This window comes from Thalassophryne amazonica, chromosome 1 (assembly GCF_902500255.1).
Source record: "Thalassophryne amazonica chromosome 1, fThaAma1.1, whole genome shotgun sequence".
Classification (NCBI taxonomy): Eukaryota; Metazoa; Chordata; class Actinopteri; order Batrachoidiformes; family Batrachoididae; genus Thalassophryne; species Thalassophryne amazonica.
The window spans coordinates 82,639,675-82,666,008 of NC_047103.1; the positions used below are offsets into that span (position 1 = coordinate 82,639,675).

General features: G+C 40.6%; 1 protein-coding gene across 1 annotated transcript in view; it reads right to left on the minus strand.

The window, feature by feature from the left end:
* Positions 1-812: 812 nt before the first annotated feature.
* The window catches only part of mpp7a (membrane protein, palmitoylated 7a (MAGUK p55 subfamily member 7)), an 866,557-nt gene continuing 841,035 nt past the window's right edge, over positions 813-26,334 (minus strand). The window contains 1 exon segment of the mRNA XM_034172035.1: positions 813-3,052. Within this exon segment, the coding sequence (XP_034027926.1) occupies positions 2,873-3,052 (180 nt within the window). The 3' untranslated portion in view covers positions 813-2,872.

The window sequence follows — 26,334 nt, forward strand, 5'->3', positions numbered from 1 at the left end:
GACATGTTCTTGCTGGCAAGAACATCACATTTTTAGAGTCAGACTGACTGAAATCAGTTCTGGCATGGAGCTATCAGTCACTCCAAAGTTCTTCTTAAACATTTCTAAAACGGGCAGTGGTGCAGTGTCTGATGCCTCTGATGGCTTTCATCATTACTATTATTATTATTTAGAAGAATCAGTATGTGAGGCACATGTGCCAATCCAACATGCACATCCACCTCGGATTTACTGTGGTGATTCCGAGTGCATATCAAGGGAGCAGCCAAAGGGACTTACTAGTATGTGAGGCAAATAAAATTAATTACAATCCCCCACCCCATATTTCCCATCTCTTAATAAGGTACAGTAAAGATTGTGAGCTTAATGACGTCCTTATTCTTGCATCTCCTGAGCTGAAATGGAGTGCTGGCTCAGAAAACTGCCAAATGGGAATAGAAGAAGGGTGTGAAGTGTGCATTAGTAGGAGTAACAATTCATTTTCTCAAGAGTACAGCAGTTATTTTAAAACTGATTGGAGTGAAGAATAATTTATTGGCTGATTAGGAAAGTCACTCGAATCCCGTCAAAGTCAAATTCAGGGGAGCCGACTGATTTTTAATGACTGAGAAGATGAAAGATGTCAGTTCTGATGATCAAACCTCATCGTTTGGCACCGTCAGATGTCTGTGCTGCCAATAAGAATCACATTCAAAAGTGCAACATCCCACAAACACTAAAAGCTGCCCGATATACGGTTCCCCTTGGCCTGGCAGAAACGCCAAACCAAAGTCCAAGTGTTTCACTTAACCTCATGAATGTGTCAGCAGAAGATCAGTTGGATTTTCTTTAATAAAAAAAAAACATAGCAGTTATCAAGAATAGGCTTTATAAACAGCATTTCATTTACAGCAAGAAATTAAAAATAGACCTCGACACCATACAAACTCTGGTTCTGCCCACCAACACAGACAGGTAAAGTACAAAGAGATCAGCAGTACAATAATGCAAACTTACCCAAATGAATGTAAATGTAGTGGTAGTGTAGTGAAACATATATTAAAGCCAGTGTGTAGTATTTAGAGTCATCTAGTGGTGAGGTTGCAGATTGCATTATGCCATTGCTGGTTACAATTTTACTTGCCCTTCGTGTTTTCTCATTTTTGGCAAAGAGAATTCACGCTCCCTTGCCTTCTCTTGTGATAGGCAAGACACACAATCCTTCATTTCATAAAAATTCAGATTCTCAAGCTAGTTAGCCTGCACTAACAACCAGCAGACAGTCTGCAGGGGAGAAACCATCGCTTCCTCTTCTGACTTACTGCTACACTGCAAAATGCAAAAGGTGGAGTAACTTAGTCTTTTTCGGGCTCCTTTATCAACATGGGAGTGTAACAAGGTGACTTCCTTGAAGGGGTCCATGTAGATAAGAAGGCCTCATTCAAAGTGTATGAAACCACATAAATCTGTTGCAAGTAATCATATAAGCTAATGAACAAATGGTTATAAATGCTATATTCCATTTCTGCCAATAAACACTCCTAAATCCTACACACTGTAGCTTTAAGTTAAAACAAAAGAGTTCAAGTGGATTAAATGGCTGAATGAATGCAAAGGATTTCCATTTTAATTAATTAACTAACTGAAATCTAAGTGTCGAATCAAAGCAAAGAAACAGTGATGAGACAACACAAAGGCCAACAATCCTTTAAACTGAGTGGTTAATGCTGAGTATCTCCGTGACAGAAACTCAAGAATAAACAGCAGTGTGTAAAAACAAGCACGTTCCAACAGGACGGGTTGTGTCCGAACTCAAATTAGCTCAAAACTCTCAATGCCCATAAAGTCAAAAGTGGCTACTTAACATTTCTGTGAGCTAAAATCCTGGACGTGTGCTGTGGACGCGCTATTAAGAACAATTTTTATGTGAACAAAAATAAAGACTCCACCCTAATAAAATACAATTGTGAGCATTTTCTTCTAGCAGACGGCCAAAAAGTATCCAGTGCTGGGACTTTAAAGGCTGCTTCACATGAAGGGTGGCTTTTCAAAACGCTCCTAAATGGAATATATAACACCTAAATAAAACAGTTCTCTGTGGGCAAAATGAGACTGAGTGATGAAATCAAAACACTTGACTGCAAAAAGAGACGCCTCCAGTGTAAAAAGCCGAGGTCAGGTTGCTCTAAAAACCATCATTAAGACACAGTGTGTCCGTATTGAAAAAGTCTGCAAAATGAGCTAGAAGACAGATAATATATTATTTTCTCTTAAATAAAACTACACTTACTGGGCTTTCTTGTGAGAGTTCCCAATGACGTTTTTCTGGACATTGGAGGAACAATCATGGAAGCATTTTAGAAACACAAGAATATTTCAAGACAGAAAGCCACTATACTTGTATTTTCCTTTTTTCTCCCACTCCCTTTAGAGGCTCTTTTACAGACATCTGTGTGTAACTTGTCCACCAGGAAGAAATAATAAATGTCTTTGGTTTCTAATGGGCTAAAGTAGAAAGAGTGGTGGTTGGCGAAGCTGCTAATGTCCTGGCAGGATAGCTGGCGGTGTGTGTGAGACAGTCCACGCTGGTTTCAGATTCTGCTTTGGACCAAAGTGATCCATGGCCTCGGATGTGACGCTAAGACCAAGCTCAGAGGACTAGATTCAAGCCAGGCCAAGGGCAACTTTCTGAAAAGCATACGTTAGCTTTGAGGTGGTGTCAGAAGATATCAGATCTGCTCAAATCTTCAGCCTGAATCCAAAAGCCCTGGCTGGTGTCCTCATTTATTCCCATATTCTCTTGACACAGGAGACCCAGAAAGATTAAAAACCTGCATGACTTTGTTAGAGTGCTTCTCTGTCCTCCATTTGCAGCGTGTCGTCTGCGCGGCTCTCAGGAGTGAGTCCAGCTTATTGGAACCCAGTGAGTATCCATCTCCACCTTGTGTAGCACCAACCGCAGCTCACGGAAGGCTGCAGATAGGTCGTCGTTGACAATGACCTTGTCAAACAGATGACCGTATTGATTCTCCATCAGCTGGGCGGTTCTCAGCATCTCCTCAAAGTCTCCTTCCTACAGCGCAAGTGAAGAAAGAGGATGAAAGTGGAAAAATAACAGACAAGAACACAAACACACAGAACTAGAAAGAATGTTCAGACGGCCTGTTTGTGGCACAGAAGAAACTGTCACCACTAAATAAGAACGGGGGAGAGATGGAAAGATGTCAGTTCCATAAGTATTTGGACAGTGATCCAATTTGAGTAATTTTACTTTTGTTCACCACCATAATGGAGGTGAAATGAAAAAGATGTTCTTGAAGAGCATACATTTTTTACAAAACAAAGTAATAACTACACAATCACAACTATTTAAGAATTTGTCATTTTTATACAAGTCCCTCCTTTTTCACAGACCAAAAATAATTGAACAAATTAAACATAAGGAATATTGTGATACAAATCTACACTTTTACAGACTATTTTCTTAAAAAATAAAAAAGAGCGAGGGGATGGAAACATGACCATTTCCAAGTCTTGTAACATGTTTTGTGCATCATTCACTAAGAAATATAAACAGTACGGTCCTGTAAGGAAAAAAAACAGAGTGACTGTAGAAGAAGGAGACTGGTGAGGGAAGCCACCAAGAGACACATGACAACACTGAAGCTACAGACTTTTGCGACTGTGATTGCAGAAACTATGCATGTTTGTCTGTTATAGACAAGAACTTTCATACAAAAAAACAGAATAAATCAAGGCTGGAATCTCCCATGTGCCTTCTGTCAAACTGTCCCTGAAATTTCATTTGTTTTTTTTCTTTTGAAGAAAAGCCTTCCCTGTGCCACCCCAGCATGAAGATCTAACTGTTATATCCAGTGATAATCATGGGTTCACCAATCACAACCACAGAAGCCTTTATATCCTTCAGATTTACCCTACAGTACCAATTTATTTTTCCCCATATAGACTCTGAGGCCCACTGGTGCCATCATCACCAGATACCAAAACAAAAAGTAAATGAGAATCTACAACTCCCATTGGACAGGATGTCAGTCCATTGCAGGGTGCTTCCCCAGTCGAGGCTGGTATTCATTTACAACCAGGTGGACGACAGTGCAGATGAAGGGTGTTGTAAACTACACTAAAAGCACATGTTGATCCTTTAATTTTTGACTTGATTGCAGTGGTGCCTAGAGGCATAATAATAATAATAATTATAAAAATACATAAATAAGTAAATAATAATGCTCAGTCGAAATACTTATGGACCTGACAGTATAGTAGCTGATACACAAACTAGCCTCTTTATAACCTTCCAGAGACGGTGAACCCACATATGAACTCTGGCACAGAGTGTGCACTAAAACCAAACAGTGTAAAAACCTGACCTCAAAGAATTTTCATCATTTCCTCCACTGAGGAGACATGGCTCTCCGGTTCACAAAGAAAATAAAACATCCTTAAAATAAACACGAGAATAAACATAACCATAATTTGCAAAAAGTAGTCATTTAAAACATGCAGAGAGTAATTGTTGGTCTGGCTGTGATGGAGCAACGACAGCTAGCAGACGTTCGTGCAGGAAATGACAGCCTGGACCCTGAGAACCTGCTGTGCAACACACTAAATCAGGTGCCCTTCCCACTGAAGACACAATTACAGACATCACCATGTGTGCACACACATTTCTGTTTTAGGTGTGCAAACATTTCTCAGAACTGAAGGTCAACAAGGCTAACTGAAGTTAAAGGTGCGTGGACATGGATGTAAAGCATCTTTAGCTTCCAAAATGAAATGTACATGGAACTGAGCTTTATGTGGAACCTCAATGTCAAAAGCAAAACAAAAGCAAATACAAAAGCAAAACATTTACAACATGGAAAAAATAGCGAGCCAAAGTTAAAACCTGACACCATCTGGCATTGAACAGTAGAGGATTCACTCTACCGCAGTGTAAGTTTCACCTGTTAAAAATATCTCTTGAAGAGGAAAAACCCACATATAAGTTGCACCAGAGCACAAGTCGCACCCTTTTTCTGTATAATCAGTTCTTTATTTTTGTGCACTGTTGTAGTGTAGTTTTTATTATTGGTAGTTACTGTTTTATTCTTACAGTTTCATTTGTTTAGTACTTTGTAAGTCCTGTATAAATTGTCAATATAATTATTCTTATTCACAAAATGTGTGATTTTTTTTTTTTTTTAAATATAAGCCACTCCGGAGTATAAAGTCCTGGTTCCACCAAATAATGGACAGTGAATAATGAGCCACACTGCATGTTTTTTTTTTGTTTTTTTTGGTACGAGAGGAGGTATTCAACTATCGTGGGAGAATAGTGGCTCTGAGAGGCTCTTCGAGGCAGAATGTTTGGTTAACAAGGCTCATCTCTGAGCATGGCGCTAATTTCGAGAAGTTCAAAAACGTGATGCAGTTTGTGTACGAGGTACGACAAGGACAAATGAGGATTTTAGAGGCATGTGTGTGGTGAGGACTACAACCCCTGGCAAAAATTATGGAATCACCGGCCTCAGAGGATGTTCATTCAGTTGTTTAATTTTGCAGAAAAAAGCAGATCACAGACATGACATAAAACTAAAGTCATTTCAAATGGCAACTTTCTGGCTTTAAGAAACACTATAAGAAATTAGGAAAAAAAATTGTGGCAGTCAGTAACGGTTACTTTTTTAGACCAAGCAGAGGGAAAAAAATATGGAATCACTCAATTCTGAGGAAAAAATTATGGAATCATAAAAAACAAAAGAACGCTCCAACACATCACTAGTATTGTGTTGCACCACCTCTGGCTTTTATAACAGCTTGCAGTCTCTGAGGCATGGACTTAATGAGTGACAAACAGTACTCTTCATCAATCTGGCTCCAACTTTCTCTGGTTGCTGTTGCCAGATCAGCTTTGCAGGTTGGAGCCTTGTCATGGACCATTTTCTTCAACTTCCACCAACGATTTTCAATTGGATTAAGATCTGGACTATTTGCAGGCCATGACATTGACCCTATGTGTCTTTTTGCAAGGAATGTTTTCACAGTTTTTGCTCTATGGCAAGATGCATTATCATCTTGAAAAATGATTTCATCATCCCCAAACAATTGATGGGATAAGAAAAGTGTCCAAAATATCAACGTAAACTTATGCATTTATTGATGATGTAATGACAGCCATTTCCCCAGTGCCTTTACCTGACATGCAGCCCCATATCATCAATGACTGTGGAAATTTACATATTCTCTTCAGGCAGTCATCTTTATAAATCTCATTGGAACGGCACCAAACAAAAGTTCCAGCATCATCACCTTACCCAATGCAGATTCGAGATTCATCACTGAATATGACTTTCATCCAGTCATCCACAGTCCACGATTGCTTTTCCTTAGCCCATTGTAACCTTGTTTTTTTCTGTTGAGGTGTTAATGATGGCTTTCGTTTAGCTTTTCTGTATGTAAATCCCATTTCCTTTAGGCGGTTTCTTACAGTTCGGTCACAGACGTTGACTCCAGTTTCCTCCCATTCGTTCCTCATTTGTTTTGTTGTGCATTTTCAATTTTTGAGACATATTGCTTTATGTTTTTTGTCTTGACGCTTTGATGTCTTCCTTGGTCTACCAGTATGTTTGCCTTTAACAACCTTCCCATGTTGTTTGTATTTGGTCCAGAGTTTAGACACAGCTGACTGTGAACAACCAACATCTTTTGCAACATTGCGTGATGATTTACCCTCTTTTAAGAGTTTGATAATCCTCTCCTTTGTTTCAATTGACATCTCTCGTGTAGGAGCCATGATTCATGTCAGTCCACTTGGTGCAACAGCTCTCCAAGGTGTGATCACTCCTTTTTAGATGCAGACTAACGAGCAGATCTGATTTGATGCAGGTGTTAGTTTTGGGGATGAACATTTACAGGGTGATTCCATAATTTGTTCCTCAGAATTGAGTGATTCCATTTTTTTTTCCCTCTGCTTGGTCTAAAATTAACCGTTACTGACTGCCACAATTTTTTTTCCTGATTTCTTATAGTGTTTCTTAAAGCCAGATAGTTGCCATTTGAAATTACTTTAGTTTTGTGTTTAGTTTAAACAACTGACTGAACATCCTCCGAGGCCGGTGATTCCATAATTTTTGCCAGGGGTTGTAGGCTTCCAAAAACCCATTATCCGAGCACCTGGCAGCTACGAGGACTGGACAGGCTATTTTGGACAGGCTCAGCCCTTTCACGCTCTACAATTCCACCTGCTTTGTGCGCAAATGCTGTATATAAATAATTATTTTGTAGCGGATTAATCATTTTCTGTCAGAGCTTGGATGTTGAAAACATCGCTAATTGCTTCTGGAATCACAGAGGACTGTTTCATTTGGACCCTTTTTGTCCATCTCTCCTGCTCCATGAAGTGGAGAACGTATTTGGAACAGCTTAGAAGGTAAATATTTTTATTGTAATAGCTTGGTAAAACAGTTGCATGTTCATTCCTTATTTATAAGCTGCTGTAAAAGTATGTTCATGATAGATTTAACATCTTGTTAATGGATCAGATGAGGCACGCTCTGTGCGCACTGACACAATGACTTGCACTCAAGAACAGCATTTACGCAAAACGCCAGCTTGCAAAAGAGTGATTTTGCAGTCAATAATGGATGAACACAAAGTTAAAAGTTGGATCACGGTGTCAAATGTGTGTTTAAAGCTGCGGACGACATAAAGCCAGGGAGAAGGAGCGCAGAGGTGACTATTCAAGAACGTAGTACGCACGCGCAAAATAGCAATTTTGCAGACATATCGGATGAACACAAAGTTAAAAGTTGGATCACAGTGTCTAAATGCCATGAAAAAAAAAAGCCAGTGAGAGGAAGCGCTGAGTCAGCTGTCCTGGAACCCGTGGTTCGGTTCTAGCTGGTCTGGTACATTTAATGACTCTGGAACACATGTGAACAGCAGCCTGGCTCTTGCTTGCCTCTACTGGTGGTTGGCTGTCACTGCGGTATTGTATCACTTCCTGTTTCGGAGCACAACGGTGTTTTGCTGTATCTGTTAGCTGTTTAATCTGCACAGTTAGATTGATCTAGATAACTAGATAACGATTTGTTTCACAGTGTAATCTTCACGTGCCTTAACTAAAGCACTCCCTCTGCTGAATCACCTCTAAATTATTTACACATTATTCACTTTGTGTGTCTTTAGGAATCCGCTAGCTTAGCGCAGCTACTAGCTCTTAGCCGGTTTAGCATGGCGGCTTCTCCTGTCTCTCCTGCACTTTTCTGCTCTGGGTGTGAAATGTTTAGTTATTCCTCGGCCTCCTTTAGCAGTAATGGTACTTGTAATAAGTGTAGCTTATTCGTAGCTTTGGAGGCCAGGCTGGGCGAATTGGAGACTCGGCTCCGCACCGTGGAAAATTCTACAGCTAGCCAGGCCCCTGTAGTCGGTGTGGACCAAGGTAGCTTAGCCGCCATTAGTTTCCCTCTGGCAGATCCCGAGCAGCCGGGAAAGCAGGCCGACTGGGTGACTGTGAGGAGGAAGCGTAGTTCTAAACAGAAGCCCCATGTACACCGCCAACCCGTTCACATTTCTAACCATTTTTCCCCACTCGACGACACACCCGCCGAGGATCAATCTCTGGTTATTGGCGACTCTGTTTTGAGAAATGTGAAGTTAGCGACACCAGCAACCATAGTCAATTGTCTTGCGGGGGCCAGAGCAGGTGACATTGAAGGAAATTTGAAACTGCTGGCTAAGGCTAAGCGTAAATTTGGTAAGATTGTAATTAACGTCGGCAGTTAATTACAATCAGTTAATTAATGACACCCGGTTACGCCAATCGGAGGTCACTAAAATTAACATTGAATCAGTGTGTAACTTTGCAAAAACAATGTCGGACTCTGTAGTTTTCTCTGGGCCCCTCCCCAATCGGACCAGGAGTGACATGTTTAGCCGCATGTTCTCCTTGAATTGCTGGCTGTCTGAGTGGTGTCCAAAAAATGAGGTGGGCTTCATAGATAATTGGCAAAGCTTCTGGGGAAAACCTGGTCTTGTTAGGAGACACGGTGTTAAGGATTTTATATATATATATATATATATATGTTATCACTGTTAAACATTTGTAGCTTTGTCTTCTTTCTCATGAGAACGGTGTTGTGCTGTTTTGCACTTCACCCTGAGAACGTACGTGTTATTCAACCTTGTTTTAGCTTTGTCTTCTTTCTCATGAGAACGGAGATGTGCTGTTTTGCACCTGTCTTAATGCAATCCTGAGAATTCAATTTTGTTTTAGCACTCTGGGGTCAATCTGAACTGGGAATGAAGGACTGGATGTACTTATTGTTATAACATAACTTTGTTTTCGTAGCCGCTAACGACTGGGAGTAAAAGAACTGAAGGTTGAATTTTGACTGATTGTGATGCTTAGTGTTCCAGGCAGATGCAAAACAGCTGATAACTGCAACAGACGAACGAGATGTGCTGACCTGAAGTGTTCTTCCTTACAGCTGCACTTGACGTATGCGTTTATGTTATGGGAAGAAACTTGTCTTGCGTCATTACCCCCACCCTTAGGACAAGTTTCTTGTTTATGTGATGAGGGCGTCTCTTAATAAAAAGAGCGGAAAAGCAGGCCAGACTTTAGTGTAGCCTTGGTGTACAGCCTGGCCGCACTCCGCGCGTAATATTTGACTTTCTGTCTCACTGGTGTTTCTTGACTCTGTTTGTCTTGTTAAAGGTTTAAAAATGTTTGGAGGAGAAAATACCCAACATTGACTGGGGGCTCGTCCGGGATCTCAACAATACCGGAGGTGTCCAGCGGAGGTCGTCAAGTCCAGACGTAAATCCTTGGCCAAGGTCCGATCGATTGATCGTGTCTGCAATTGTCGACCACCGTTGGCATCGTCTGGTTGACGAGATTTTCCCGAAGAAGACAGACAGGAAGTCGAGTCAGTGAGTAGAATTTCTTTGTAAATAGTACTGAGTGAGTGGTGATCAGATCACATAAACAGTTAAATTCCGCAAGCGATGATACAGAATCGTCTGTTAATGCAAAGCAGTTAAACTCTGTAAGGAGGGTGCGGACTCCTCTGTTTATATACGCGTACCGGTAGGGGATAAAAGTGATCACATAAAACAGTTAAACTCCGTAAGCGATGATACAGAATCGTCTGTTAATGCAAAGCAGTTAAACTCTGTAAGGAGGGCGGACTCCTCTACGGTTGCGAGGGACGCAAGTAGTTAAATTCCGGAAGGAGGATACGGACTCCTCTGTTTTAATACGTAAAGGAAATCCCGGGTAGAAATACGTGCACTGTAAAAAGTAGTTAAATTTGGCAGGGACGGCGGAGTCCCCTAATGCAGGACATTAGTTAAATTTCACAGGAGGGTGAGCTCCCCTGGCATAAGAATACGCGTACGATTATTAAGAGTGTTTCTATGTGTAAATAGTGTTTTGCGCAAGTGTAAATAACTGTGTGAAAACTGTGTGTGTGTAATACTTTGGACAACGTTAGTGACAACCGTGCGTGTGGAAGCAGAGGCAAGTGATTCCGCTTCCTACGGGGAGGTGAAAGGAATCAACCACACGACGGCAAATTAATTGTCACGTCCAAAGAAAGTGTGAAAACTTCAGATTTAGAACACCCTAGGTGTGCCCCCGTCTGAAGTCCAAATTATAACAAGGGATAATAAAAATGGGGGGTAAGACGTCTATAAATAAGGAAAATTTATCAACTGACGACTGGAAATTTATGGAAGCAAAAAATCCAAAAACAACAAAAAATTGGAGACCTGGATTAATAAACATGACTTTGACGGACGACTGAACCTGATCAGTATACAGAAGCTGAAGAAGGAGTTAGAACAGCAACATAAAGGTGATGAGAAAAAGATGCAGAAAGTAGGGGCAGATTTAGTGGCATTTTGGGAGGAAGAAGCAGAGAACAGACAGAAGGGAGCAGAGAAGCGACGATTAGAGAAAGCAAGAAAAAAGAAAGCTGTAGGTAAGGCAGAAGAAGATGTGATAATTCAGCACAGAGAACCAGAACAGCCTCAACAACCACCGCCGGCTGGACCGTCGGTGGCAAAGAGACCTTTATCTCCTCTACCAGAGGATGACGATGTATTGCCACCACAGTATGATTTGGCAGTAAAACCTAAGGTAAAAAGAGAAAAACCAGAAAAACCACAAACACGCAGTCAAGCAAAAGTGCCTACAGCCCCTCCCATGGTGGAACATAGTGATCAGGGAGGTGCCTATCCTATGATAGAAGTACCAAATCCTCGTGCAGAAACAGCAGGACAGCTACCAACCATGCTCGTTTATCGGACATGGAATGCTGATGATATCAAAGCAGCAGTCGACATGATACCATCGCCACATGTCGACATTGAGGGATTTATGCAGGATATAGAAAACATTAGAACATCTTACCACCTTAATGGACCTGAAGTCCAACAGGTGTGGATGAAAGCATGTGGCCCTAAATGGAGTCAGGTACGTGGAGACTGGAATCCTGCAGATCAACAAGGCGTACCACTGACACATGATGATCTAGTCTTGAAAACAAGAGTGGAAGCTACGATTACACGTGCAAAAGGAGTGTTAGGACCAAAGATAAATTATACTGAAATTACCAGGACAACGATATACATTCACCAGATTACCGCAGGGTTACGCAGAGAGCCCAACTATTTATTCTCAAGTCATGTCAGCATGTTTAGCTAATTTCGTTCCACCGGCAGATAGCCAACTATTAGTGTATGTTGATGACATTTGATTGCCTCTGACACACGAGAAAACTGCATAACTGACACAGTAGCATTATTATGTTTCTTATTTGATAATGGCCACAAAGTGAGTAAAAACAAAGTTCAGTTGTGTAGGGATAAAGTAAAATATTTAGGACATGAATTATCAGCCACAGGGCGCACAGTCCTGTCTGACAGGAAGGAAGCAATTTTGCACGCTCCAAAACCACAAACCAAAAAGCAGATGATGTCATTTTTTGGACTGACTAATTACTGCAGGGCATGGATTCCCTGCTATGCAGAATTGACTAGTCCACTTTCTGATTTGATGTACAAGGATGATATTTCAATGTCAACCGTGTTGGAATGGAACAAAGATGCTGAGGAAGCTTTTGTAAAAGTAAAACAAACAGTGTCATCCACAGTTTTGGCACTACCAGATTATAGTAAACCATTCATTCAAACAGTTGATTGTAAGAATAAGTTCATGACTAGTGTTTTGGTTCAAGTGTATGGCTCAAAATTGAGGCCAGTTGCCTACTACTCATCTAAATTGGATGCAGTAGCAAGTGCTCTACCACCATGTGTACAGGCTGTTGTTGCAGCCTCTATGGCTGTTCAAAGTAGCAGTAATGTTGTTCTATTCCATCAGTTGACACTGAAAGTTCCACATGCAGTCTCTGCACTTCTGTTGCAGACAAACATGAGCCTTTTGTCCCCAGCAAGACATCTTTCGTGTATGTCCTTGCTATTATCACAACCACATCTTACGGTAGAGCGATGTACAACATTGAATCCATCCACATTGATACCCTTACCTGAGTATGGTGAGCCGCACAATTGTCTTGATGTAGCTACGGTCTGTACGAAAGCACGTCCAGACCTCCAGGACACACCCATCCCAAACAGTACAATTGTGTATGTGGATGGTTCTTCCACTAAAAACGCTTATGGACAAACACAATCTGGATATGCTGTTGTCACAAATTCAGAAGTATTGGATTCTGCTTCATTGCCATCCTCATTTTCAGCACAAGCAGCTGAATTAGTTGCTTTAACTGCAGCTTGCTATCTGTTTAAAGGTACGGCTGTATCAATTTATACAGACAGCCAGTACGCTTTCAGTACGCTGTGAAATTGCCTAACCAAATTGCTATATGCAAATGTGCGGCTCACACCAAAGGCTCTGACAGTGTTTCAAAAGGAAATGACGTTGCTGACAAAACCGCAAAGGCGGCAACAGCTCTTTCTATTTTTCTCCTATATGACACCCCTCCGGATATGACCACAAAAGAAACCCATATTGCCAAAAAAAAATATGTTTAAATGGGCAGCTATTATGAGCCATGGCGTGACGCATGTCTCATCAGGGGGTATGATATCGCAATTGCAATCTATTTTTTGTCTTTATGGGTTCGATGCATATGCAAAACAGCATTGTAGAGAATGCATGACATGTGCAAAACACAACTCACAAGGCAATTTGAGACCCCAAAGAGGTAAATTTCCAACACCACAATATCCCTTTCAAGTGATTCATATGGATTATATACAGCTGAGTAAACATGAAGGGAAGGAATTTTGTTTAGTCATAATTGATGCCTTCTCAAAATGGGTAGAATTGTTCCCTACAAAACATGCAGATGCACTTACAGTGGCTAAGGCATTGTGCAAAGACATCATTCCATGATTTGGAATACCAGAAACAGTCTATTCAGATAATGGAGCGCATTTTGTTAATACAATAGTGCAATACGTAGGAGAAGCGCTACAGGTCAATCTCAAAACTCATTGCGCTTATCATCCACACAGTGCCGGATTAGTGGAAAGGACAAAGGGCACAATAAAAATAAGATTAAGGAAATGTATAGAAGAGACAAAACGAACCTGGATTGAATGTTGGACCTAGTAAAATTGTATATGAGAATAACACCAACACCATCAGGGTTAACACCATTTGAGATACTTTATGGACGACCATATCGTCTACCAATTTTGACATGGATACTAAAACAGCAGATGAGGAACAAACATTAGCAAATTTTATGAAAAAGACATTAACACAGAAAGAGATAACTTAAACACATTTACTGCCGAATAATTTTGATCTTCCACAGGACGGCCTTCCAGTAGTCTAGCCAGGAGACTGGGTGTTCATCAGAGTGATTAAGAGGAAGAACTGGTCCAGTCCTCGTTGGGAAGGTCTATACCGAGTGCTGTTAACAACACCAACTGCAGTAAAGATAGCGGAGAGATCAACGTGGATACATCACTGTAAGATACAGCGTGTGTTGGCGGCCTCCACAGTGTAAGGGGAAGTCTGGCTACAAAGGGAGTCTATTTAATTAGCAATAGATTGTCTCAATGCCAGTGAAGCAGGGAGATCCTTGCACTATTAGGTGAGGTGGTTAACAACACTGTATCCTAGCAATCATGACTGAACTACAGCAGACCCCGGAGCGGCGTGCTCAGCGCCGCCGCTGCCGGACTGTTGGTAGGGCAGCCGGTTGTGTTGTGATCTTAGTGTGTTTCGTGCTCCTCGGATTCCTGGCCTGGTGGTTGACCCAAGAATTGCAGCTCACTGTGGACCGAGCCAGAGAACAACGCAAGCAACATCAGAAGAGGTTTATTCATAATGTGAACGAGACAGATGGACACCCTCATATATACCATACTAATATGTGGTACAGATATGTTCATTTATTGGCTATGGAATTACGTTACTAATTATTATGTTTGTTCGCAAATACCTATATCCTCAACACACCCAGCTCTGACGGCTAAACCGTACCCTGCTAGGGTGACAGAATGTCTTATCATACGGATGCATAATCAAACTGTATTTCGGGGGCAGCAGTTCTCAGCAAATCTGATAAGATGTAACACCACTTGCCTCAGTGCAACCACTTATATGATAGGGATTTCAACAGAGGACGTACAAGCGTGCCCAAGTGCTGCTCCATTGACTAGACTGAAGGGAAACGCAAAAATATCATCACGTTAAATTGTCATCACAACGGCCATTCCCAATTTGCTTTTACGGGACAGGGAATAAAAATGTAGGTAAAATTAAGAAACGTCTGTGTACCCAAACGTATGTTTTATCAAATAATTTAAGCCTAACCAAAACATAATATGTGGATGGTACTTATCTTCATCACATTGGACGGGGATGTAATTATACAGGCTCCTGTCCATGGGGAACGGATGAATCATGTGCTTATGTTAGTAAGTTTTGCTACCACCTGTAAATGGTACTCCGGTGTATGATGACATCTATTGGCTTTATGGTTCCAGACTGTGCATGAGTCTCCCACCAAATTGGGGTGGTGTGTGTGCACCTACCCAGGTGACTGACCATACATATGTGGTAAGACCTCCACAGAGAAGAATGGCAGCACCAGACGGAGGAGATTGATATACCCAGATGTGTTACCACATAATCACATGTGGGGCTCGGATGTACTAAAGGACCAAAAAATTGTGGTCTGTAGGAGATAAAATAGCACATTCATTGTTCCCCTGGATAGGAGTGGGAAAAAATTCATTAATGATTGAAACTCTGAATTATTGATTGGGTCTGTTCATGAATGTAACAAAAAAAATAGTAGCAGCTCAAAACACTGAAATAGATGCTTTACGTACCATGGTGATGCAAAATCGCATGGTTTTAGACTTGCTTACTGGTTCACAGGGAGGAGTTTGTGTTCTGCTGAACACAACATGCTGTACTTTCATCCCAGACTCCATTCATTCAGTGGATATGCAGGACGCATTGGAGGAGCTGAATGAACTTCGTGATGCAATGCATAAAGACACCCTAGCCGTGAACCGGTGGAATCCCTGGTCCTGGTTGACTTCAGGACCATGTTGGCAGTTACTATTGAAAATGGTGTCAAATACATTTGTACAGCGTAATCTGGCCTTCCAACAAACTATGCCAAAATATCAAGCATTGAAACAGTCAGACCTTAGTGGAGAAAACTGTAATGACTGTACTGAGAATTATGATGATATTGAAAAGCTCACAACTCCAGTTCAAGCTTGAACTGTTGACGTGATGAGTTAACACACTCTTAGCCTATGAAGCTTTAGCTGAAAAAGTAATAAGACAAGTGGTGTAGTCGAATAATACAGAAAAACGGTTCATTTATACCAGTCGGTAGGAGTGATGTATGGTGGTGGTGTGGTGATAACAGAATCTTTGATAGACTGCCACGAAATGTGTCAGGTTATTGTGCATTAATATCATTATTGTTACCCATGACCCCTGAAGACGTTACGACATATGCAGCCTCTTATTCCTGAGGATTGGCAGAAAGGCATAGCCAGACATAGAGTAAAAAGAGATTGGAAAGGAGTAGGAAATCCAACATATATTGACGCAATAGGAGTCCCCAGAGGAGTGCCTGACGAGTATAAACTGGTTGATCAAATAGCAGCTGGATTCAAATCTTCCATCTGTTGGTGGTGTTCAATTAATAAAAACGTGGACAGAATAAACTAAGTTAATAAACTAACTAACTAAGCTGGGTGATGCCTGCTATACGTTTAACAGGTGATAAACAGGTGGGAAATGTTAAGGATTTTATATATATATATATATATATGTTATCACTGTTAAACATTTGTAGCTTTGTCTTCTTTCTCATGAGAACGGTGTTGTGCTGTTTTGCACTTCACCCTGAGAACGTACGTGTTATTCAACCTTGTTTTAGCTTTGTCTTCTTTCTCATGAGAACGGAGATGTGCTGTTTTGCACCTGTCTTAATGCAATCCTGAGAATTCAATTTTGTTTTAGCACTCTGGGGTCAATCTGAACTGGGAATGAAGGACTGGATGTACTTATTGTTATAACATAACTTTGTTTTCGTAGCCGCTAACGACTGGGAGTAAAAGAACTGAAGGTTGAATTTTGACTGATTGTGATGCTTAGTGTTCCAGGCAGATGCAAAACAGCTGATAACTGCAACAGACGAATGAGATGTGCTGACCTGAAGTGTTCTTCCTTACAGCTGCACTTGACGTATGCGTTTATGTTATGGGAAGAAACTTGTCTTGCGTCATTACCCCCACCCTTAGGACAAGTTTCTTGTTTATGTGATGAGGGCGTCTCTTAATAAAAAGAGCGGAAAAGCAGGCCAGACTTTAGTGTAGCCTTGGTGTACAGCCTGGCCGCACTCCGCGCGTAATATTTGACTTTCTGTCTCACTGGTGTTTCTTGACTCTGTTTGTCTTGTTAAAGGTTTAAAAATGTTTGGAGGAGAAAATACCCAACACACGGCATCCATCCCACTTTGGAGCAGCTCTCATTTCTAGAAATCTGGCCAATTTTCTTAAATCGTCCAAACCGTGACTATCCAGGGTTGGGACCAGGAAGCAGAGTTGTAGTCTTACACACCTCTCTGCAGCTTCTCTCCCCCTGCCATCCCCTCATTACCCCATCCCCGTAGACAGTGCCTGCTCCCAGACCACCAATAACCAGCAAAAATCGATTTAAGCACAAAAATTCAAAAAGAAAAAATAATATAGCACCTTCAACTGCACCACAGACTAAAACAGTTAAATGTGGTCTATTAAACATTAGGTCTCTCTCTTCTAAGTCCCTGTTAGTAAATGATATAATAATTGATCAACATATTGATTTATTCTGCCTTACAGAAACCTGGTTACAGCAGGATGAATATGTTAGTTTAAATGAGTCAACACCCCCAAGTCACACTAACTGCCAGAATGCTCGTAGCATGGGCCGAGGTGGAGGATTAGCAGCAATCTTCCATTCCAGCTTATTAATTAATCAAAAACCCAGACAGAGCTTTAATTCATTTGAAAGCTTGACTCTTAGTCTTGTCCATCCAAATTGGAAGTCCCAAAAAACAGTTTTATTTGTTATTATCTATCGTCCACCTGGTCGTTACTGTGAGTTTCTCTGTGAATTTTCAGACCTTTTGTCTGACTTAGTGCTTAGCTCAGATAAGATAATTATAGTGGGCGATTTTAACATCCACACAGATGCTGAGAATGACAGCCTCAACACTGCATTTAATCTATTATTATACTCTATTGGCTTTGCTCAAAATGTAAATGAGTCCACCCACCACTTTAATCATATCTTAGATCTTGTTCTGACTTATGGTATGGAAATTGAAGACTTAACAGTATTCCCTGAAAACTCCCTTCTGTCTGATCATTTCTTAATAACATTTACATTTACTCTGATGGACTACCCAGCAGTGGGGAATAAGTTTCATTACACTAGAAGTCTTTCAGAAAGTGCTGTAACTAGGTTTAAGGATATGATTCCTTCTTTATGTTCTCTAATGCCATATACCAACACAGTGCAGAGGAGCTACCTAAACTCTGTAAGTGAGATAGAGTATCTCGTCAATAGTTTTACATCCTCATTGAAGACAACTTTGGATGCTGTAGCTCCTCTGAAAAAGAGAGCTTTAAATCAGAAGTGTCTGACTCCGTGGTATAACGCACAAACTCGCAGCTTAAAGCAGATAACCCGTAAGTTGGAGAGGAAATGGCGTCTCACTAATTTAGAAGATCTTCACTTAGCCTGGAAAAAGAGTCTGTTGCTCTATAAAAAAGCCCTCCGTAAAGCTAGGACATCTTACTACTCATCACTAATTGAAGAAAATAAGAACAACCCCAGGTTTCTTTTCAGCACTGTAGCCAGGCTGACAAAGAGTCAGAGCTCTATTGAGCAGAGTATTCCTTTAACTTTAACTAGTAATGACTTCATGACTTTCTTTGCTAATAAAATTTTAACTATTAGAGAAAAAATTACTTATAACCATCCCAAAGACGTATCGTTATCTTTGGCTGCTTTCAGTGATGCCGGTATTTGGTTAGACTATTTCTCTCAGATTGTTCTGTCTGAGTTATTTTCATTAGTTACTTCATCCAAACCATCAACATGTCTATTAGACCCCATTCCTACCAGGCTGCTCAAGGAAGCCCTACCATTATTTAATGCTTCGATCTTAAATATGATCAATCTATCTTTATTAGTTGGCTATGTACCACAGGCTTTTAAGGTGGCAGTAATTAAACCATTACTTAAAAAGCCATCACTTGACCCAGCTATCTTAGCTAATTATAGGCCAATCTCCAACCTTCCTTTTCTCTCAAAAATTCTTGAAAGGGTAGTTGTAAAACAGCTAACTGATCACCTGCAGAGGAATGGTCTATTTGAAGAGTTTCAGTCAGGTTTTAGAATTCATCATAGTACAGAAACAGCATTACTGAAGGTTACAAATGATCTTCTTATGGCCTCAGACAGTGGACTCATCTCTGTGCTTGTTCTGTTAGACCTCAGTGCTGCTTTTGATACTGTTGACCATAAAATTTTATTACAGAGATTAGAACATGCCATAGGTATTAAAGGCACTGCGCTGCGGTGGTTTGAATCATATTTATCTAATAGATTACAATTTGTTCATATAAATGGGGAATCTTCTTCACAGACTAAGGTTAATTATGGAGTTCCACAAGGTTCTGTGCTAGGACCAATTTTATTCACTTTATACATGCTTCCCTTAGGCAGTATTATTAGACGGCATTGCTTAAATTTTCATTGTTACGCAGATGATACCCAGCTTTATCTATCCATGAAGCCAGAGGACACACACCAATTAGCTAAACTGCAGGATTGTCTTACAGACATAAAGACATGGATGACCTCTAATTTCCTGCTTTTAAACTCAGATAAAACTGAAGTTATTGTACTTGGCCCCACAAATCTTAGAAACATGGTGTCTAACCAGATCCTTACTCTGGATGGCATTACCCTGACCTCTAGTAATACTGTGAGAAATCTTGGAGTCATTTTTGATCAGGATATGTCATTCAAAGCGCATATTAAACAAATATGTAGGACTGCTTTTTTGCATTTATGCAATATCTCTAAAATTAGAAAGGTCTTGTCTCAGAGTGATGCTGAAAAACTAATTCATGCATTTATTTCCTCTAGGCTGGACTATTGTAATTCATTATTATCAGGTTGTCCTAAAAGTTCCCTAAAAAGCCTTCAGTTAATTCAAAATGCTGCAGCTAGAGTACTGACGGGGACTAGAAGGAGAGAGCATATCTCACCCATATTGGCCTCTCTTCACTGGCTTCCTGTTAATTCTAGAATAGAATTTAAAATTCTTCTTCTTACTTATAAGGTTTTGAATAATCAGGTCCCATCTTATCTTAGGGACCTCGTAGTACCATATCACCCCAATAGAGCGCTTCGCTCTCAGACTGCAGGCTTACTTGTAGTTCCTAGGGTTTGTAAGAGTAGAATGGGAGGCAGAGCCTTCAGCTTTCAGGCTCCTCTCCTGTAGAACCAGCTCCCAATTCGGATCAGGGAGACAGACACCCTCTCTACTTTTAAGATTAGGCTTAAAACTTTCCTTTTTGCAAAAGCTTATAGTTAGGGCTGGATCAGGTGACCCTGAACCATCCCTTAGTTATGCTGCTATAGACTTAGACTGCTGGGGGGTTCCCATGATGCACTGAGTGTTTCTTTCTCTTTTTGCTCTGTATGCACCACTCTGCATTTAATCATTAGTGATTGATCTCTGCTCCCCTTCACAGCATGTCTTTTTCCTGGTTCTCTCCCCTCAGCCCCAACCAGTCCCAGCAGAAGACTGCCCCTCCCTGAGCCTGGTTCTGCTGGAGGTTGTGATTTGGCGCTATATAAATAAAATTGATTGAAATTGATTGATTGATTGGATGCGCATAGCGGCCAGAGCATCTATTTTTGGACTGCGTTTAAAAAATGTGACAACATCTTGAATGGATGCTGTGAATTGAAAACCCACACTTTAAAGGGACCCAGTGTGGGAGGGCTGGAGGTTTGGACCAAACCCATGCTTAAACATGCACCAACATTAACATGGGGCTGCATGGCTCATATGTTGCTTGACGTGGATCATATGCGACAACACGAGCCATTGGAGGCTGGATGGGGCTCAAATGACAGGTCAGTCGTGGCTCACTAGAGGCTGATACCTGGCACATGTGAGGTACTTAGAGGCACACAGAGGCTTCTTCATAGCGGATACGTGATCGATTAAAACGTGGATCATTCTTCAAATCATTGCTGACATACCCTCACGTGGCTCATTATTCATGGCTTATTATTCGGTGGGACCGAAGCTTAAGTCACAGAACCTCCCAAACTAGCAAGCAAATAAATAAATAAATATCCCCCTCCCAAAAAACAAAACAAAAAAAAAACTGCAGCTTAAGCCTTAATGTCCTTGAGTGGCCCAGCCAGAGCCCAGACCTGAATCCAATCGAACATCTCTGGAGAGATCTGAAAATGGCTGTGCACTGATGCTCCTCATCAAACCTGATGGAGCTTGAGAGGTGCTGCAAAGAGGAATGGGGCAAAGCTGCCCAAAGATAGATGCGTCAAGCTTGTGGCATCGTATTCAATAAGACCTGTATGGAGTTAAATTAGTCTCATTAATACTTGCAAAAGCACAGAGGGTGATTTACAAATATTCCTCAATTTGTACAAGTGTTTTGTTATCCACAAACACAAATTTGAGATTTGTAACTTGTGTGTTGTTTTTTTTTTACAAATAAATGCATATTTGGAGATATATTGTTTTTTCATTTGTTAAAAAAAGCATTTGCAAAACTGAAAATTTTGTTTGTGAAGTGCAGTGATGCCGGTAATACTCTAATCTAACCACTTTTTTTAGTAACGAGTAATCTAACGCGTTAATCTTTCCAAATCAGTAGTCACTGTGCGTTACTATTATTTTTGCATTGTGGGTCGATAGCAGCATTAAACTTGGTCTGTGGGCAGGAGGTCGGGGTTCGACTGAACTGCCCACTTTAAGCGAGCTGTGAGCTTTTCATCCACGGTTTTTTGCAGCAGCTACGACTCGTCCTCACCTCTTAAAGCGCGGTGACAACAGCACACCTGCACTGAGCTTTACAAAGACATTTTTATGCTTTTTTTCTCCTTTATTTAGAATTCTGAGCTGAGCCGCTCCGTATCTGCTGGTTAAAAACAGCTGATCCTCTGCGACGCATCAACAACTAACACTATTTTACACTTAAATGCACCTAACATCTCTTTCTAAGGTCCAGATGATGTGAAAACACAATAAAACTTTCTTACCTGTAAATCTGGTCATGTTTTCTGCATGAATAAATGTTATCCATTCTTTGTGCTCAAACGCCAAAGCAGGAGCGAATCCAGATGGAATATAATGACTATAAAGTGAGTTTTGGCAAAACAAGTATCATTGCCATGTTGAGGTGGCAGAGGGTTGTTGTCGGCAGCTGGGGAAAGTAACTAAAAAAGTAACTAGTAATCTAACTTAGTTACTTTTACAATTGAGTAATCACCAAGGAGTAATCAGTAATCAGTAATTGGATTACTTTTTCAAAGTAACTGTGGCAACACTGGTGAAGTGTGATTCAGCATTCAGCAACTTATGCAATATTGAGACATTCTGAGCGCAAAACTGCAGTTGAGATTCACAAATATATAATTTGCTATTCACATTTCCATCCAGTAGATGGCAGTGTTGTGACATTGAATGCATGCGTGTCTTCACCACAATCACACGCACAGGCACCAACAACACGCGTAAGACGTATAAAACCATGCTGTAAGACATTTATTAAAAGATTAAAGAAAAATTCTGGCAGCTGTGGTTGCCAGGGGAATCCTGCCAAAATTACAATGGATATGCAAATGGTTTTACACATACATATTTATGTAAATTTTACAGTTTAAACCTGTAATAAAAAATAAAAAAATGTAATTTTCATGGTCTTTTTCATGCGAAACACATGCACCAGATGTGTGTGGCTTTCTGCAACTCCACACTCATGGGGGGACTTAGACAAATTTCACATCCAGCTCAACAGTGATCATCTGCTGACTGTTTTTTTGATGATAGTGCGAATTGCCACACATTTTCTAAGTGCCAAGCGAGCGGTGTTAGATGTTGGTGTGTCAGCTGGAATTTGGCCGACACCTGCGGCAAGAGGGATCGATGGGCTCTCACAGCGCACACTCTGTCTTTCAGCCGCTGGTGTGCGCAAATACTACGATTACTACAGCTACTATTTTAAATGTATTGCATACGATTCCTGCTTCATGCGCACTTCATGTGCAATTCGACCAAATTCGCATTATGTGTTAAGGGGCCCTTAATGAGACAATTTTAACTCCATAGAATGGAGGCTGTAACTGTTGACCAAGTTGCACCAAGAAAGTATTTAGCAAAGGGTGTGAATACCTATGTACACGTGATTTCTTAGTTTTTATTTTTAATACATTTGCACCAATTTCCAAAAAAAAAAAAAAAAAAAAAAAAAGGATGTTGGGAGTAGAATTTTGAGGGAAAAAAATGAATTTACTCTATTTTTGAATGAGGCTGTAATAAAAGAAAATGTAGAAAAAGTGAAGTGCTGTGTTTACTTTCTGAATGCACTGTACTTGCTATTTTGCTCATCTGAAAGAAGCAATCCCCAGTGCGCAGCTTTAGCAAATCAAGTTGCACATTTGTTTGCAGGCGGCATGGAGGTGAACACATTTTTATGTGGTTTCAGGACACTCTATGAATGTCCTTGAGTGGCCCAGCCAGAGCCCAGACCTGATGCTCCCCATCCAACCTGATGGAGCTTGAGAGATGCTGCAAAGAGGAAAACCTTTTTTCATGTTGTCATTATGGTGCGTTGTGAGTAGAATTTTGAGGGAACAAATTAATTTACTCCATTTTAGAATAAAGCTGTAACATAAAATGTGGAAAAAGTAAAGCGCTGTGAATACTTTCCAGATGCACTGTGTATACACACACACGTGTATATATATATATATACTCAACAAAAATATAAACGCAACACTTTTGGTTTTGCTTCCATTTTGTATGAGATTAACTCAACGATCTAAAACTTTTTCCACATACACAATATCACCATTTCCCTCAAATACTGTGCACAAACCAGTCTAAATCTGTGATAGTGAGCACTTCTCCTTTGCTGAGATAATCCATCCCACCTCACAGGTGTGCCATATCAAGATGCTGATTAGACACCATGATTAGTGCACAGGTGTGCCTTAGACTGCCCACAATAAAAGGCCACTCTGAAAGGTGCAGTTTTGTTTTATTGGGGGGGGATACCAGTCAGTATCTGGTGTGACCACCATTTGCCTCATGCAGTGCAACACATCTCCTTCGCATCATCCGTGAAGAGAACACCTCTAAAAGGGCCAAACAGCAGCGAATGTGAGCATTTGCCCACTCAAATCGGTTACGACGACGAACTGGAGTCAGGTCGAGACCCCGATGAGGACGACGAGCATGCAGATGAGCTTCCCTGAGACAGTTTCTGACAGTTTGTGCAGAAATTCTTTGGTTATGCAAACCGATTGTTCCAGCAGCTGTCCGAGTGGCTGGTCTCAGATGATCTTGGAGGTGAACATGCTGGATGTGGAGGTCCTGGGCTGGTGTGGTTACACGTGGTCTGCGGTTGTGAGGCTGGTTGGATGTACTGCCAAATTCTCTGAAACGCCTTTGGAGACGGCTTATGGTAGAGAAATGAACATTCAATACACGAGCAACATTTCTGGTTGACATTCCTGCTGTCAGCATGCCAATTGCACGCTCCCTCAAATCTTGCGACATCTGTGGCATTGTGCTGTGTGATAAAACTGCACCTTTCAGAGTGGCCTTTTATTGTGGGCAGTCTAAGGCACACCTGTGCACTAATCATGGTGTCTAATCAGCATCTTGATATGGCACACCTGTGAGGTGGGATGGATTATCTCAGCAAAGGAGAAGTGCTCACTATCACAGATTTAGACTGGTTTGTGCACAGTATTTGAGAGAAATGGTGATATTGTATATGTGGAAAAAGTTTTAGATCTTTGAGTTCATCTCATACAAAATGGGAGCAAAACCAAAAGTGTTGCGTTTATATTTTTGTTGAGTGTATATCAGTTGTATGCAAAAATTTGTGCACCCCTAATAATTTTCATGATTTTCCTTTATAAATCATTGGTTGTCTGGATCAGAAATTTTAGTTAAATATATCATATAGCAGATGAACACACTGATATTTGAGAAGTGAAATGAAGTTTATAGGATTTACAGAAAGTGTGCAATAATTAGTTAAACAAAATTAGACAGGTGCATAAATTTGGGCACCCTTGTCATTTTATTGATTTGAATACATTTAGCACTAATTACTGGATCATAATATTGGTTTGGTAAGCTCATTGACCCTTGACCTCCTTACACAGGTGAATCCAATCATGAGAAAGGGTATTTAAGATGGACATTTGCAAATTATTCCCCTCTTTGCATCTCTTCTAATGAGTGGCAACATGGGAGCCTCTATAAACCTCTCAAATGACCTGAAAACAAAGACTGTTCAACATCATGGTTTAGGCGGAAGGATACAAAAAGCTATCTCAGAGATTTCAGCTGTCAGTTTCCACTGTGAGGAACATAGTGTGGAAATGGAAGACCAGAGGCACAGTACTATTTAAGGCCCGAAGTGGCAGGTCAAGAAATATCTCAGATAACCTGAAGTGAAGGATGGTGAGAACAGTCATAGTCAACCCACAGACCTGCTCCAAAGACCTACAAAATGATCTTGTGGCAGACAGTGTCTCTGTGCATCATTCCCTGCTCCAAAGACCTACAAAATGATCTTGTGGCAGATAGTGTCTCTGTGCATCATTCAACTTTACAGCACCCTTTGCACAAGGAAATGCTGTATGATGTTGTAATGCAGAGGAAGCGTTTACTGCGTACACGCCACAAACAGAGTTTGTGCTAAAGCACATGAAACTAAAATTGAGTTATTTGGACATAACAAGGGGCGGTATGCATGGCTGAAAAAGAACACAGCATTCCAAGAAAAATGGTTGCTACCTACAGTAAAATTCGGAGATGGTTCCATTATGCTGTGGGGCTGTGTGGCCAGTGCAGGTACTGGGAATCTTGTTAAAGTTGAGGGTCACATGGATTCAAGTCAATATCAGCAGATTCTTGAGAACAATGTTGATGAATGAGTGACAAAGTTGAAGTTGCGCCGGGGCTGGATCTTTCAACAAGACAACAACCCTAAACACTGCTCAGAAACCAACAAACCTGAGATGTTTTGTAAAGAAGAATGGTCCAAAATACCTTCAACCATAATCCAGACTCTCACTGGAAGCTATAGGAAGCATTTAGAGGCTGTTATTTCTGAAAAAGGAGGATCTACTAAATATTGATATATTTTTTCTGTTGGGGTGCCCAAATTTATGCACCTCCCTAATTTTGTTTTAAAAAAAATATTGCACACTTTCTATAAATCCTATAAACTTCATTTCACTTCTCAAATACAACTGTGTTTGTCTGCTATATGATATATTTAACTGAAATTGCTGATCCAAACAACCAATGATTTATAAAGGAAAATCATGGAAATCTTCAGGGGTGCCCAAGCTTTTACATACAACTGTATGTGTGACTGTGTGTATATATATATATATATATATATATATATATATATATATATATATATATATATATATATATATATATATATATTGCAATAGCCAATCACAGATTAGCCTTTCTGTTCATCATTTACCTGTAT